This window comes from Spermophilus citellus (assembly GCF_964194105.1).
Source record: "Spermophilus citellus genome assembly, chromosome: 15".
Classification (NCBI taxonomy): Eukaryota; Metazoa; Chordata; class Mammalia; order Rodentia; family Sciuridae; genus Spermophilus; species Spermophilus citellus.
The window spans coordinates 44731765-44747450 of record NC_138195.1 but is presented as its reverse complement, the minus strand read 5'-3'; the positions used below and the strand labels follow the sequence as shown (position 1 = coordinate 44747450).

General features: G+C 42.5%; 1 protein-coding gene across 6 annotated transcripts in view; it reads right to left on the bottom strand.

Annotated features, from left to right (window-relative positions):
• Positions 1–11058, bottom strand: part of SGPL1 (sphingosine-1-phosphate lyase 1) — a 49859-nt gene extending 38801 nt beyond the window's left edge. For 2 of the 6 annotated variants that reach the window (XM_081267028.1, XM_081267032.1), the window contains exons 1-2: positions 10944–11058; positions 10276–10345 (exon numbers count right to left, since the gene is read on the bottom strand). In XM_081267028.1, the coding sequence (XP_081123154.1) occupies positions 10276–10302 (27 nt within the window). In that variant the 5' untranslated portion in view covers positions 10303–10345; positions 10944–11058. Of the gene's footprint in view, positions 1–10275; positions 10346–10649; positions 10677–10835; positions 10859–10879 lie in introns of those variants that run through there. The other 4 variants (XM_081267029.1, XM_081267031.1, XM_081267033.1 and 1 more) reach the window with 4 other exon arrangements.
• Between the last annotated feature and the right edge of the window lie 4628 nt (positions 11059–15686).

Below are 15686 nucleotides of genomic sequence, written 5' to 3'. Positions count from 1 at the left end.
TGAACTCCAAATAAGATCGAACATAAATTTCTAAGCAACTTAGACATTTGCAGAACAGGCTGGATGTGGTGGCACACGGCTGCAATGCCAGCAGCTTGGGAGGCTGAGACAGGAAGATGGCAAGTTCAAAGCCAGTCTCAGCAACTTAGCAAAGCCCTAAGCAATTTAGCAAGACCCCATCTCAAAATAAAAAATAAAAAAACAGGTTGGGTATCTGTTGGGTTCAATCCCTGGTACTGAAAAAGAGGGGAAAAAAAAAGGAGAAAAATAAATTTGTAGGACAATTATGTATAAAACTAGACAAAGAAAGTCATTACTGTCTAAAAGCTTATTTTTAAGAACTTAGAAACACAATTACTGTTAAAATGATGAAACTCTGTAAAACCATTGTTTTTCTTTGGCAATTCCTGAATACACACCACAGCAACTCCCTAGGACATGTGAGAAAGACAGTCACCTTAGATTCCTCCCAGAACTGACTTCTCATCACTTCTATGACTCTGAAAGACACGTTGATGTGTTCTGCAGAAAGGCAGCTATGTGGCCCTAAAAAGTCACCACTGGTAATCAAAAGCTCCAACTTTAGCAATTACTAAAAAGCTGTGAGACTTTGTCACATTACTGAACTTCTATGTGACTGGAATTTGCTCATCTGCAAAAATAAAAAATTCACAGGGGAAAAAAAAACCACTACCATCTCCTCCTAGGGTTGTTATAAATATTAAATGAGGTAAGAAAATGACTGCAGATAATAAATACTTAATAAATATTGATAAGCCTGAATTCTCTGACGGTAAACATTTTCCTTTCCTCTTAGCAATCAGCTAGGATAAGCAACCTTTGCTGAGTTCAAGCAAAATGACAAAGAAGCCAGAGAGGCTCTCAACAGGTCAACTCCCACACCTCTGTTACATTTTCTTGCAGATGGTGGTAATAAAATGCATTTTAGTGAGGAGCTGCGCCTCAGTTTGGTAAGAATTATGTTGAGTCAACAACCTACTGAATCAGTCAGAAGGCTGCATGTGCCCTCTTACCTACCAAAAAAATAGAATTAAATCACTTACCCACTATGTTTGCAAATCATAAACTTGTATATTTTCAGTCATTCAAACAGAAGCTATTAACTGTTGCATCATGATTCTTGGAAAATCATCTGAAGAAAATGCTTTTCAAAATGGACTGAGTGATACACCCCAAGTTTTCTTCCACCCTGAACAAACAAAAGACTCATACACACACACACACACACACACACACACACACACACACACATTTTTAAAAATAAAAAAAATTAAAACTAGACAAGGAACAAGTCCTCCACAGCATTCTCATATCTGCCCTGGACTGCTTTCTCTTAAGAGTTAGAACACTTGTTTTCTATTTGCCTCAAATGTCTCAAAGACTAGATACCATTAAGATTGGAATTCAGAAACTAAATCTATTCGATTTTAGAACCATCTGCCAAAATGCAGTTCAAAACAGCACATTTAAATACTTCAGAAGAAGCATCCAGATACCATGGGCTCCCCAATACTGAGTGAGCATAGAGTGTAAATAAACCACAAGAGCTACTTCAACTCTAAAATGTTCCAGAGGATTATGATTTTAGCCATGAAATTAACTATTAAAAATGTTTTTTTACAACTCTAAATTTGACCATAACAGGACCCTTTAAATAATAAAAATCAAGGCTTTTTTGTTCCCATCAAATGTTATTAATATTTATAGATATTATAAATATTATAATATAGGCTCTACTCAAAAGGAAGGGCATCTCACATTTACAAAGTACCTATGCTGCTTCAGGAAGGGTTCTTGGTGCTCTCTTCAAGTGTTTACTTGCAGATGACAGAAATTAACATTTGTTGCCCAAAGCTAAATCTAAAAGTTCTATATTAAGAAAACCCAATAGGTATGAAAAGTGGGTCAACCACTTTGGAAACCTGTTTGGCATAACACTGTGATACAGGAAGTGTACTTATATATTTATGTTTTAGGGTTACAAAAGGCAAGTTCAAGAATGTAACAGTAACATTCATAATAACCAAAACACTATAAACACACATGTTCTTCAATTACAGAATGAATAAATTAATTGTGATACATTTATACATTGTATATATTATACACTGCATTGCTACATAAGAGCCTAGCTAGATCTCACAGACAAAATGTTGAAAAAAAAGATCAATGCACCAGCACAATGGTGCATGCCTATAATCCCAGCTACTTAGGAGGCTAAGTCAGAAGGATCACAAGTTCAAGGCCAGCCTGTGCAATTTAGCAAGATGTTATCTCAAAAAAAAAAAATGAGAAGGGTTAGGAATTAGCTTGGTAATTTTAAAAAAGTGGTGGTTGTGGGGTGGAATGTAACTTGGTGGTAGAGCAACCCTGGGTTCAATTCTCAGTACCACAAATTAAAATTTTTTTAAATGTCATTCACAGAAGAGAATATACTGTATGTTTCCATTTAAAGTTCAAAATCACCAAACCTAATCTACAGTGAGAAGAATGATTACTTTTGGTAGATATCAATTGGGAAGGAATGTGGGAAGCCCACTGGAGTGCTGAAAACTTTTAGACCTTCATCTGGACAGTAGTATAGTGCATCCATATGGAAATATTTACTGACCTATACAGTTAAGATTTGTGCCCTTCATTGTATTTTTTGTTTTTTAATTCAAATATAATTTACTCACTTCATGGGACAACAGGACACACAAATGACAATATGACAGAAGACGGGGCTAGGAGGACTATTCTGCATCTTCTGCCTATACAACAGGAAATTCATTCATTCATCAAATTTTACATATGCCTATTTCATGTCAAAAAAACTAATGTGGCTATATTAAGTTTTAAAAAGTTATTAGATTAAAAACTTGACTCACTAGGTAAGATGTAACAATCCAAAATATGTACACATCTAGCACAAAATTTCAACATATACTACAACAAAATCTAATATAATCACAAGGAGAAACAGACGATTGTTAAAACACATGTTTTAAAGAGACATCCACAAAATAGGAAATTCAAACTTAAAACAGACATTTAAAAGGGTACTTGACCTCAACAGTAACCAGGAAATGCACATGAAAACCACATTAAGTCTTACCTGCCTACCAGACTGGCAAAAAAAAAAAAAAAAAAAAAAAATCAAAAGACTTATAAATGTCAAATTCATCACACCTGTACAGAAATAAGAACTCCCACAAACTGTTGACAGTATGCATTGGCCTTTTTAGAAAAGTGTGACAGCATCTAGCAAATTCAAGGGTGTATGGGCTTTACAATCCAGCAATATCACTCCTGGGTACAAATGAGGATAAATTACAGTTTAGTCCTAAAACGAAATGCCATATAGCAATGAAAATGAGTAAACTAAGTGACATGTGACAATGTGGACAAATCTCAAATACTGAACAACAAAGAAAAAAAATCACAAAAAATACACATAAATCCATTTACTTCAAACTAAAAGAAATGAAACTTAATGATGCACACATAGGTGATAACACGGCTTAAAAAAAAAATGGCAAGGAAATAATTATCCTAACAGGACAGTGGTTACCCCTAGAAGGAACAGAAGGAGATGTCTGTAACAGGGTGGGCACAAGAGGTTCAGGGTAAATGTTCTATTTCTTAACATGCACATTACATGATTGTTTTCTTTATTATTCTGTAAAATATAGATATGTGCTTTAAAGGCTCTTCTGTATGTTTAATAAACTTCATATAAAAGCATCTATAATTTCAATAGAGAATGAGCCCTTCTTCTTCCCTTTCCTCATCATGCTGAATGAAACATGAACCTCATTAAGTGGAACCCAGAGCAGCTACCCTCGACCAGAAGGGGATCCCACTACTGATGGTGGGATCACAAGACAGAGGTGGCCTGGAACCTCAAAGACCCAGAGGAATGGTCATATGGGGCAACAGTGCCTACTCCTAATTTCTCTTACTTTAAAGAAATACATCCTTGTCTTTTAAAAACTCTACTAAGCTTTTTCTGTTACATATAGTCAAGCCTAATCCTTACACATGCAGTAATTTGGACAAATGAAAAACTTTCCCACAATGAAGTCATCCAACAGCAGAAAGACTCCCCGAGAGCACTGTCAGCACTCACACCCAACAGGGCAGTGTAGGAGGGATTGCTATGCACCAAGGCAGCTGGACCACAGGCCTTTGAAAGGCCCTTCATGAAGGCAATTAGGATGCTAAGGTTACCACTGGAACAAAGCAGCTCTGGGCGTGCCAAAGCCTTAACAACACTTTGCCTCTGAATCTACTCTTCCATTGTGACCAGTGGGAATATTTCTTTTCCATAACAGTTACATCCTATCCATTTTTAAGATTCTGCTCAAGCATTAACTTGTACCTTTTAAAACTAACTTGACCTCAACTTCAGCATGCTGGTTACTCTTCCTTTCTCCTCCAGATCCTCCATTCAACTTTCTCAACTCTGCTGTGCGTCTCACAAGGCTGCCCTCAGAATTAATCAACCCAGGCTTCCTTCTCCTCCGGTTTCCAGCCGGGCTGGGTAGGGAATCAGAGGGTGGGAAAACATGATGCCCTTCCTCCTGGGCTACTGGTGACAGTGGCTGCAATCCTCCAGGCTAGCCCCTCCTTTAGCCAAACTCTGTCAAGTTTCCAGAAACTACTTTTTTCCCTGCCCTCTCAGGCCTAAGAATGGCAAAGGCTCCCCCCAGCCCTGGGACGTCTGGCCATCCCCTATTGGTTTTCCTTAACCCTGACCAGCCTTCCTAAGTAGTCTCTTAACCTCAATCACGCTGTGGGGGTGTGCAGAGAGAAGAGGTACATTCAACACACTACTTACAGCTTTCACTATTGCATCATTCCAGAAGATTCCTATCTCCCCTCACCCCACAGTATGGTTTTCCTTTCAGTAATTGGGTTCTCGATGTTTACACAAGTGGACTGATTCACTACAAATCAATTCTCTATAGAAAATTCTTAACCCCAGGATGGTTCTTAACTCTGCCACCTAGGTGTACAAACTGTATATGATATTAGATTGGGCAATGCCGAATTAAGAAGGCAAATGTTACTAAAAATTCTTGACACACAGACTGCAAAACTAAACCAAATACTGGGATTTGGGGGTTTATCTATTTATAACTCCCCTTTTCTTTAGACCAAAGGCTGTAGAAGTTATCATAGTACCACTTCATTTATAAGATTGAAACAATACCAAATATTGTTCATCCTATAATGGCCACCCAAATGTCAATAAATTTTAAATGTCCTATCTACCAGTTCCAATGAATTTTATCTTTCTTCTAATTTTATAAACAAACAAAAAATAGGCACAAATAATATGAATGAGCTTTTAATGTCAGTTTATTGCTTACATTCCATTTGAAATTCAGGAGGGAAAAAATCCTGAAAAAGGTTTCAGGGAGTTCAAAGATAAAACTCAAAGACATATAAAGATTTGACTTTGAACCAAGAACTAAAACCCCAAACTGAGGGAGGTTTGCTGTTCTTGAAATCAAGAAGACTGATGAAATACTGAGAAGAAAAGCATTTCTTAAGAATTCTGCTCTGGGGCTGGGGATGTGGCTCAAGCGGTAGCGCACTCGCCTGGCATGCGTGCGGCCCGGGTTCCATCCTCAGCACCACATACAAAGATGTTGTGTCTGCCGAAAACTAAAAAATAAATATTAAAATTCTCTCTCTCCCTCTCTTCTCTCTCTCTCTCTCTCTCTCTCAAAAAAAAAAAAAAAAATCTAAAAAAAAAAAAGTTTAAAAAAAAAAAAAAGAATTCTGCTCTGCTGCAGTCCATGCTACACACTCTCCAAGGTCTATTCTAAAGCAGCAGGGCTTGATTCACAGTCACAACAACTGTAAGTAACAAGGGAACAGACCCACCAACTCTAAGAAAAGACTCATTTGCCAATCTACAGTAAAGCACAGACTACACTGACACCCAGTTATCTCTGTTAGGGAACTTCTGACTACAGTTTCTCAACCTCAGCATTACTGACATCCCTAGTTAGATCATTCTATATGTGAACTGTGTACATTGTAGGATGTTTGGTTGCATTCTTCATTCCCACCCAACAGATGAAGGTCTCAGGTGTGCCAACCAAAAAGGTCTCCAGAGATTGCTAGATGTTCCTGGGGAGCAAACATGCTCCAGGTTGAGAACCACTGCCCTAGATAAACAATTACCACTCAAACCCCACGAAGTACTACCAGGCCACAAATGCTAACCTTGATTTACCTGTGATACCAGCTAATTTAATCATCATCTTTGAATGGGAAAATAGAAAAGTGATCTAAGGGGTACACCTGGCTTTATTAAGTACCTTTTCCTTTAAACTACAAGTATTTGGCAACTTGCAAAGTAACGCCGCCCACTGGCACTTAGAAGAATATGGATGAAAAGAAAGGCTGCTGAAGGAGAGAGGAGGCTACCAAGTTGCTGGATTTGAATTCCCTTTGAAAGCATCATGACTCTCAGAAGAGGAACATACTTGTTTTATTTTCACTGGGACACAGGTGGAAAGTATTAACAGTCATTGACATGCACATGTGAGCAAATGGGAAAAGGCAGGCAAACCACCCTCCTCAAATGAGGACAAAATTGAGAGCAGAAATGCACTGAGGAGTGACAGCCCAAGCTCCCTCGTGTGGATTCAGCTGTTATGTGTGAGTGTCAGATGATTTCAGGTGTTCTCTCAGCATCTGTCCACACAAGCAGTTTTCACCCCTATCAAACCCAATCTTTTTTAATAACAAATATTTTATAATGCCCCTTTACTATTCTGAAGTGAAATCCAAAGATTATAATATTGTATCTATAGAGATACAAACTTTAAATTTCAATATAATGACCTAACTACAATGTAGAATAAACAAGATTTTAATGTTTTTCTTTTTTTACTGGTGTATTATGATTATACATAATAGTGGAATTCATTATATCTTATTTGTGCACGCACATAACATAAAATAATCAATCTCACTCCCCAACACCTTCCCTCCTGCCTCCCTCAAACCACTTGCTCTGCTCTACTAATCTCCCTTCTATTATTATCATAGCTATTTTAATTAGTGCATTATAATTATATGTAATCATGTGTGTGTGTATGCACACGCATGTGCACACACACACAGACATGAGATTCATTGCGGTATACTCACATAAGGACACAGTATAACTTGGTAGATTTCATTCCTCTGTACTTCCCCAGGCCATCCCTTCCTCCCTCCTTCTCAATCCCTTCTTCTACATAGTGTTCCTAACAAGAAAATTTTATAATGAAATGTATTTTCAGACAAGACTATATTAGAAGACAAAGACTCCCTTCTCCCTCACCCCAACATTTCCAAAGTGCTCCCTAGAGGGCAGAGCAATCCAATCTTTGTGTTCTACACTAACCCTCTCCTGTCAGTCCCAGTGGATAGTCAGCAAACTCAGTTCCATATCATGAACATACACCATTGGCACAAGGTAGATAAGAGGGAGGGATCTGAAGTCAGACCATCTGAGGTATGATCTGGCCCTCTACTTCACTGTTGTGATATCTGCTATAAGTATAGTTTTTCAACTATTAAAAAAGGATGCCAGCATATTTTTCAAATGGTTTTTATGAAAATTGAGTACATATGTAGAATATATATATTTTATACCTAGTATATAATACATGCTCAATAAAAGTTAACTATAAGAGTGATGCTATTATTGCTGACTCCACCTTGTATTTGTTCCTGGCTTTTGCTCCTCTTATTCTGCTAGCAGAAAGGATGAGTGACTTGGGTATCCATTTAACAGAGATGCAATATAAGAAGCTGCATCATATAATTATATGATCAATATCATAATTTTTTTTATTGGTTGTTCAAAACATTACAAAGCTCATGATATATCATCTTTCATACATTTGACTCAATTGGGTTATGAACTCCCATTTTTACCCCAAATACAAATTGCAGAATCACATCGGTTACACACTCACATTTTTACATAATGGCATATTAGTGACTGTTGTATTCTGCTACCTTTCCTATCCCCTACTATCCCCCCTCCCCTCCCCTCCCATCATCCCCAATATCATAATTAACAGTTTTTAATTGTGAGAGTCTATGAGATACTGCCCTGCACCGAGGTTTTTTTTCATTCACTTGCATCCTTTCTTCCCAGTCAGAGGCCCAAGAACTTGTCTTATATATCACATAAACTATTTAGAGCATGCTGAACTTCGATCATAACAGTTTAGTGTCCAGTTGAGAACCCCAGTGCTGGCCATTGGTTCTTTACCATTTAGCCTATAGAACACTGCAATCAAGGAGGGGATGACAGCTTTTCCAGTACAAGCATTTCACACAACCTGTACATTATCTTCAGGAAATGATAACTATCAAGGGCCACTCACACCTACATAAATTAATCCTTACAGCAAAAAGCAAAGCAATACTGAACATTCTAGATTATTAGGTGAGGAAGTAAAATGGCAATAGCTGAGAAATATTTCAAAAGAAAACTGACTCCAAAGTTAATACTCTAAATAAATGCAATCACTGCTTAGACTGCTAAAGTACACTCATAAGCCCTAGAAGAAATAAGCACAACTCTGTATATGGAGAAATATCCTACTTAAATATAGAAATCTATAATTTATGTAAACATATCAATCTATAAGAGGAAAATAAAAAACTTCCAATTGTTATAAGCCATTCTGCATGAACATTCCAAAATGCTAATAGTGATTATGTCTGGGTGATGAAATTATTGCAAGCAGGAGAGGACATGAGAGATTTGTCTCCTTCTCTTATTTACAGTTTACAATGTTTCTAACATAATGCTCTTATAATACAAGTTTTAAATTATATAAGGCTATTTATCATCTACTGAAAATCCATGAAACTTGGGGCAAGAATATATTTTGAGAACTTATCATCAGGCTCTGTATATAAACCAAGTATTCCTTTGCTCTTACATTCAGGAAAAACCACTTTAAACCAGGAGGGATCACAACTTAGTTTCCCTCTTCATTATCCCTCCTGAAGACTTTACAGGTTTACCACTACAGCAAGTCAGCGCTAATATAAGAACTATACAACTAGTTTTTGACAATTTCTCAATGACAACAACCAACTCTCTAGGTTAATGAGATAAAGAGAAACTTGTTATTTAAAAAAAAAAAATTATACCTTTATTTTATTTATTCATTTTTATGTGGTGCCTTGCATATACTAGGCAAGCACTCTACCACTGAGCCATAACCACAGCCGTGGAAAACTTGTTCTTAAATCACTGATAGTGCACAAGGAGATACCAGACTCAGAGTAGTGATTTATTCAACAAAACACTAAACCCAGATACTTTTTCTGTACTGCTGTGGGCTCCCCACAACTTTCACGCTAAAGAGCCTATACAGAATCACGGAATCATAAATGTCCTAAGAATAGAATGTCATTGTGCATTTTGTAATGCTTTTCTTGCTGCTCAGTGGAAAAAAAAAAAAAAAACAAAGATTTCAGGAGGGGCTGGGGTTGTGGCTCAGTGGCAGAGCTCTTTCCTTGCACATGTGAGGCACTGGGTTCAATCCTCAGCACCACATTAAAAAAAAAATGAATAAACAAAATAAAGATATTGCATCGGTCTATAACAAAAAAAAATATTAAAAAAAGATTTCAGGAAGCAAGAAAACAGCTTCCACAAAATCAGGCATCAACTTAAGACTAGTTCAAAAAAAAATTCAACAAGCATTTATTAAGCACTTACTATATTCAGAGCCCTTTGATACTTGTTCACTCATCTCTAAACATGTAAACCATGTTATCTGCCTTCCAAGGAATCAAAACTCTAGGAGACAAATACTGCTAATCTAATACATGAAAGAGCAGCATAAAATGAATAAACAGGAGTTTTTAAACTGCTCTGGTAGTATAAAATAAAGAGATTAAAGTCACCTGCAAGAATTTTCAAAAAGATTTAAGAATTTTAAAGGGACTGGGGATGCAGCACAGTGGTAGAGAATTTGCCTGGTGTGGGCAAGGTGCCGAGTTGATCTCCAGCACAGAGGCGGGGATTCTAAGGTCTCTGTGTGCTGTATTAATATATTTCAGTCAATCATTTATTCATCCTGATCATGAATCTCCCCAAAAAGATGACAACAACGCTCGGCTACCAAAAGAAAACATCAGGGGTAAAATCCCCACACTCAGATCCTTCCGACTAAAAATAAAAATTCAGGAACAAGAACCGTCTAAGGAGGACGACCTCGGGGAAAGACTCACCAACATCAGAAGGTCGGTATTAGGCATCTTCCTCTTCCGACGTCCTCTCGGCGCCCCACTTTTGCAGCTTCTGAAAAAGGGAAACAAGTTTGTTTATTTCTAAAGCTTGAGAATGCCCCAATGGTCCACCCAGATTCACCAAAGCAGCCAAGACAGAATATTCTCCCTTTCTGGATCGCTTCGATTTCACTCCCTGATATCACACTCCACCCCAAACCAGAAAATCAGAATCCTGCTGCAACTTGCTTTCCTCCCACAGCAGGCGACACGGACCCAGATCCAGCCTCCCACAAAGCAGTGCACACGGGCAGACACCAGGGGACACGCCCCGCCCACCCTCGTCAGGGGTCTCCGAGTCCCAGCCCCCCAAGCACCTAACCCGGGCCGAGGGTCGGACCTGGGGTCCCCCCCGCCCCGGCTCCCTCCACAACAGAAGGGCCAGCGAGCCCGGGCGGCGGGCCCCTGCTCCCGCGCTCCGTCCACTCCGGGCCTCCCATCCGCTCAGCCCGGACCCCCGGCCCGCGCCCGCCGGGCCTCGGCCGCCCGCCTCCCGGGCTCACTGCGGGCCGGCTCTCCCCAGCCCGAGCCCGCGGGGCCCCTCCACCTCCTCAGCCGGAACCAGCTGGCCGGTTCCTGCCCAGGGTACTCTCCCTCGCCGGCCGTCCCACCTCCCGCGTCTCCTCCTCAGCGCACGACTGACTCGCGGAGCGCGGGGCTGGAGCTCCCAGGGTGGCCGCAGCCGCAGAGATTGGAGGTCGGACCGCCGCCGGCCCCGCCCCTCCCGGAAGTGGCTCTGGAGGAGCCAGCTGCCTCCCGGAGCCCCGGCGTGCGCGGTCCCGCCGCTGCCGGCCGCGAGCACGTCCCGTCGCGGCACCAGGTCCCCCTTCTCCTCCGGGCCCCACAGCGCGTGCGCGCCGCCTGCTGGCCAGGCAGGGGTTCCCGGGCCTTCCAGGGAAGGTCTCCGGCACTGAGGCCTGGAACTGCAGTTGGTCCCTGTTGGTTACCAGCTTCTCATTCAAGCCACGTTGTTAAAAACAACTTTAGGTCACTTTTGGTAACTTTAAGCCCCTGAGAGGCTAGGCCAACATGGTCTCTAGGGGAGGGCTTGGAGGTTTTAAAGTATGTTGCCCCTTGTCACTTTCCTAGCTCAGAGACTATTTGTTCCATTGAGTGCATGACAAAAGGGCACATGTAGACTGTTTAAAGGGCCCAAGTGCCCCTTTCCTTCCTCTCCTACACCAGGGGTTGGGCAAACATGCTGCCCACTTTATTTTTATTAGCAATGTTGAGAATCATCTAACAACAGTCAAGTGAAAGGACCCATCAGGGTCACAAAGGGCACCCTTCATTTCCATTTGACTATTAAATAGGTTTTCCATGATTTTGCCCATATTGTTATGACACTGATTAAGTGGAAGCCAAAGGCAGCATAGTTGCATCCAGGACCTGCATACAGTATTGAAGCCAGATTTAAAATTAGGTAGTCAGTGTAGCTAGGTAAATCGGGTCTAATACCGAGTGAAATCTAAAATGGAGGCCATGCTGACAATGATGGCGGGAAACGCAGGACAACTCATGGAATGTTAATGAAATCCCGGAAAAGCCCTAGGCCAAAGTCCACCCCAAAGAAAGGTTAATGGAACCCAGGAAACAGCCCCCAACAGATATGGAGATAGCCCATCCCAAAGAAGTGATAATGAAGTCCTTCCGGCCCAGATTACTTGTTTGGCCCACCTGTGTCCCAACCCTTCCCCCTTACATTCCATCACCAAAACCATAAAAAGGGGAACACATTCATCCTTCAAGGATTGGGTCCTCTTCTTGGGTCCTCTTCTTCCTCCAGGAGAAGTCTTTTCTGCTGTCCTTTAATAAACTTCTAATTTCTACTCTGACCTTGCCTCGGCGTGCTTCTCTGGTGTTATTCTTCAACATTGGGGAAGCAAGGACTCCTCACCCTTCAACAGCGGTAACAGTATGTTTTTATCAGTAAATAAATTTTTAAAATAAAATAAATTTTAAATTTTTTAAAACACCTACATGGAATCTTGAGAGCTTCCAAACAGAAATGTCATCAGTGAGGGTATCCATTTCCATCCCCCTGGTGAAATGTCATGACATTAAAATTAGGGCATGTCATCACCACCATCATTATCCTGATTGGGTGCTTTTAGGATGAAATTCTTTGTTATCACAGCTGCCCTCTGCTGCACACCCTGTCAGCACTTTCCAGTTTCCCAGCCAGAATGATTAAAGCCCAGAAGAAGTCAGGCAGAGATTATCCCTGACCTTCCTCACCCTCATCCCATCAGAAGTCCCACACATTTCTACCATCTAAAGCCCCCAAATCTAGATACCGCCATACTCCTGCCCCTCTTGCTGCGGTTCCCCCAACAAACATGCATTTTCAGTGTTTGAGTCAGAATATGGTCAGGGGTCTCCTACCAATGCCTGCTCATCAGGAGTTACATCAGGCATGCCCTTCCCACTCACCATCCCCTACCCTTCTTTTATTTCTTCTTCAGATCACAGGAAAGGCATCCCCTCCCGGTCTCCTTAGCTGCCACCTCCCATCCTTTCACCTAGAATCTGTGCACTCTGATGACTGGAGGGCAGGGTCCAGTTTGATTCCCCTCTACAGCGACACAGGGTAGGCAGCCTGATTCTCCCCACAAGCATGAACCAATCCAAATGCATCGACTGATCCTTACTTTGCCAAGAACTATGCTAGGCACCTTTCGGTACAAGGCCCTGTTTACATCCTGACTTGCCCAGATAAGGTGCCTTGTCATCCCCTACCTGGTAAACAAGGGCACCAAGACCGGAGGAGGTAATGATCCTTCAAAGGTGCATAAGCAAAATGGGGTGGAGTTTGCATGGGAAGCCAAGGCCTCAGATGTGTACGGAAGGGTTCAGATATGCTTGTTGATAAATTAGAAACAATGTTGGCGCTAAAGGAGCCTTCAGCTCTTTCTCAGATCAGGAGACTGAGGCCCAGAGAAGGATGCAACCCCTGGAAACTCCCTGCTGAGCCGAGACTATGGCTTGGGTCTGGACTTGGCAATCTGAGTCTCCGAGGTGTGTGGGTATGAGACAGAGGAGACAGCAGAAAGACTCTGACTTCAGGGCACCCTCTTCCTATCCTACAGCCCTCCCAGAAGTCTGTGGAAGAAGATCAGGAGGCATTTAGCTGACTGGTGGGAGGCAGGGATGGGGTTGCCTGGAGCTTCCAGAAGCAAAGTGTGGTTTCTCAAGAGCTGCCTTAGTATCCTCTGGGAGCTTGTTAGAAATGCAGGTTTGGGGGGCCCCAATTCAGATCTCTTGAATCAGAATCTACATTTTAACAAGATCCCCAGGTGCTGTATATGCGCAATAAAATTTGAGAAGTTCTTCCCTGGACACCCTGTTTTCAGAGAAAGCACAATGTTTTTATTGATTGTGTGTTTGGGTTAGTTTCAGGAGGTTAATGAAGAAAATGTATGTGTCAGGGGAGGGCGGGGCTAATGCTCCCCAAACTGTCCTCTGGTACCCTCCTGGTACCTTCCAATATAACCAAAAATTGGGAGGAACTGGAAGTTTCTGTGGGGAACCAGTGAGAAGCTGACATTCCTGTCGATGGCAGTGGGTTTGGGTGGGGTGGGGAGAGTGGAGGAAGATGCCGTAGGATTTTTCCCATGTGACATCTTTAATTGAGGCTGATCTCACTGCAGTGCCTGCATCTACTGATTGTTTAAAAATAATTTTTTTTCATGCCAGCAAATCTGGTTCTGCTTAAAGTGACAGCCACCCATGGCCAAGATAATGACATCCCCCCCTCTCATACACATTCCCTACTCTGAGAAGAAGGACTTCCCCCATCCAGGCCTCCTCTCCTGTCCCTGATATCCTTGCTCAGCTGGAAGTTCACCCCAGGACAGCCAGGGTTAGGGGGTTTACAGCCTCTCAGCCTCTACTGGAAAGGAATGACCCACAGGAGCGGCCCCAAGGCAGAATGCCCAAGCAAGGACAGAAGCCCAGAAGTCAGTTCCAGTAGCAGGCTGGGCAGATCCCAACAGAGACGTGGGAGCACCCACGCAGGAAGCCAGTGCCCAGACTTGACCACACTGCAGTGAGCATCAAGGGACAGAGTCACCGCATTCTAATGCCTTCCCAGGTACATACTCCAGGTGCCAATTCAACCCAAGTCAGTGTGGCCAAACCCTCAGAGGACTGAGACTTATTTCCCAAGGAAACCCCACCCTTCCCAAAGAGGCCACCATGGAGCCGCCCTGTCACCCCTAGCAAAACATCAAAAACAGCGACTTTATCAAAAAGCAAAGAAACACAAACTTCCTCTGGCAGAAGGAAGCCAGCTGGGACCTGCGATGACAAAACAACTCTGAAGGCGGCCAGATGGGCCTCTCCTCGGGGGCTATCGTGTGGTCCTCAGCAGAGTTGTATTTTTCCCTCCAAATTTTAAAAACTTCTACTTGCGTATTTAACATTCGTTCATCCCAATACTTAAAATCATTTGCACTCCTGCACTCACACACACACGAGATGGCACTCTGATTAACTGGATTGATTGTACAGCCTGCAGGACAACTTGGACCCACCACCCAGCCAGGGCGGCTTCCTGGATCCCAGCTGGCCAGACTCAGCGGCCTGCCTGCAGAAGAAAGTGATGGAGACAAGAGTAATGAATTTTATGCAGTTGGATCAAACTGGGGAGAAGCAGCTGGATGGCTTCTTTGGGGTCCCCCAGAAGCCATGGCAATTGATAGAACAAAGCCTGGTGATGTGTGTGCGTAGCTAGTCTGTGCTAGCTGAGGAGGCCTCACTTCATGGCACTGGGACAGGCCAGGGGTGGTTTATACTCTCAGCGTGAGGGAGTTTGAGCTCTGGGTTTCACCCGGGAGCTCACCAGCATCCTGGCCAGAGCTGCTTCCTTCACCAACATGGAAGTTCCTTTTCCTTCCCTGACAGGCAGGAGGCGGGCAGATGGGAGAGGCAGGCACGGCCTTCCTTTTCAGAAGTTCTTGATTCTTTGATGTGAAAGGGGCAGCTGAGTCATTTAAAGTGGACTGGATCCAACCTCTCTGCATCTTACAAAATGACAGCCACCCATGGCCAAGATAATGACATCCCTTCCCCTCAGACTTGAGCACACATTCCCTACTCTGAAAAGATAAGTGAGATAAGGAGGCTCCCACGTCCAGTAGCTTTTAGCCCTCCTTCCCTCGGTGGCCAGCTCTGCGGTGTGCACCGTGCATCTCGCCTCTTTCGGATTGGCCTGCTTGCTTCTTCCATTCCGTGGTTTCTCTGGAAGGCAGTGGGTTTTTCTCCTGGGTGGCTGTGTTCTTCAGTTTCACCTTATCAAGTTTCCTCGTCTCCGCCATATGCTGCCAGGGAAGCCGAGCAAGGCACAGCGAGGC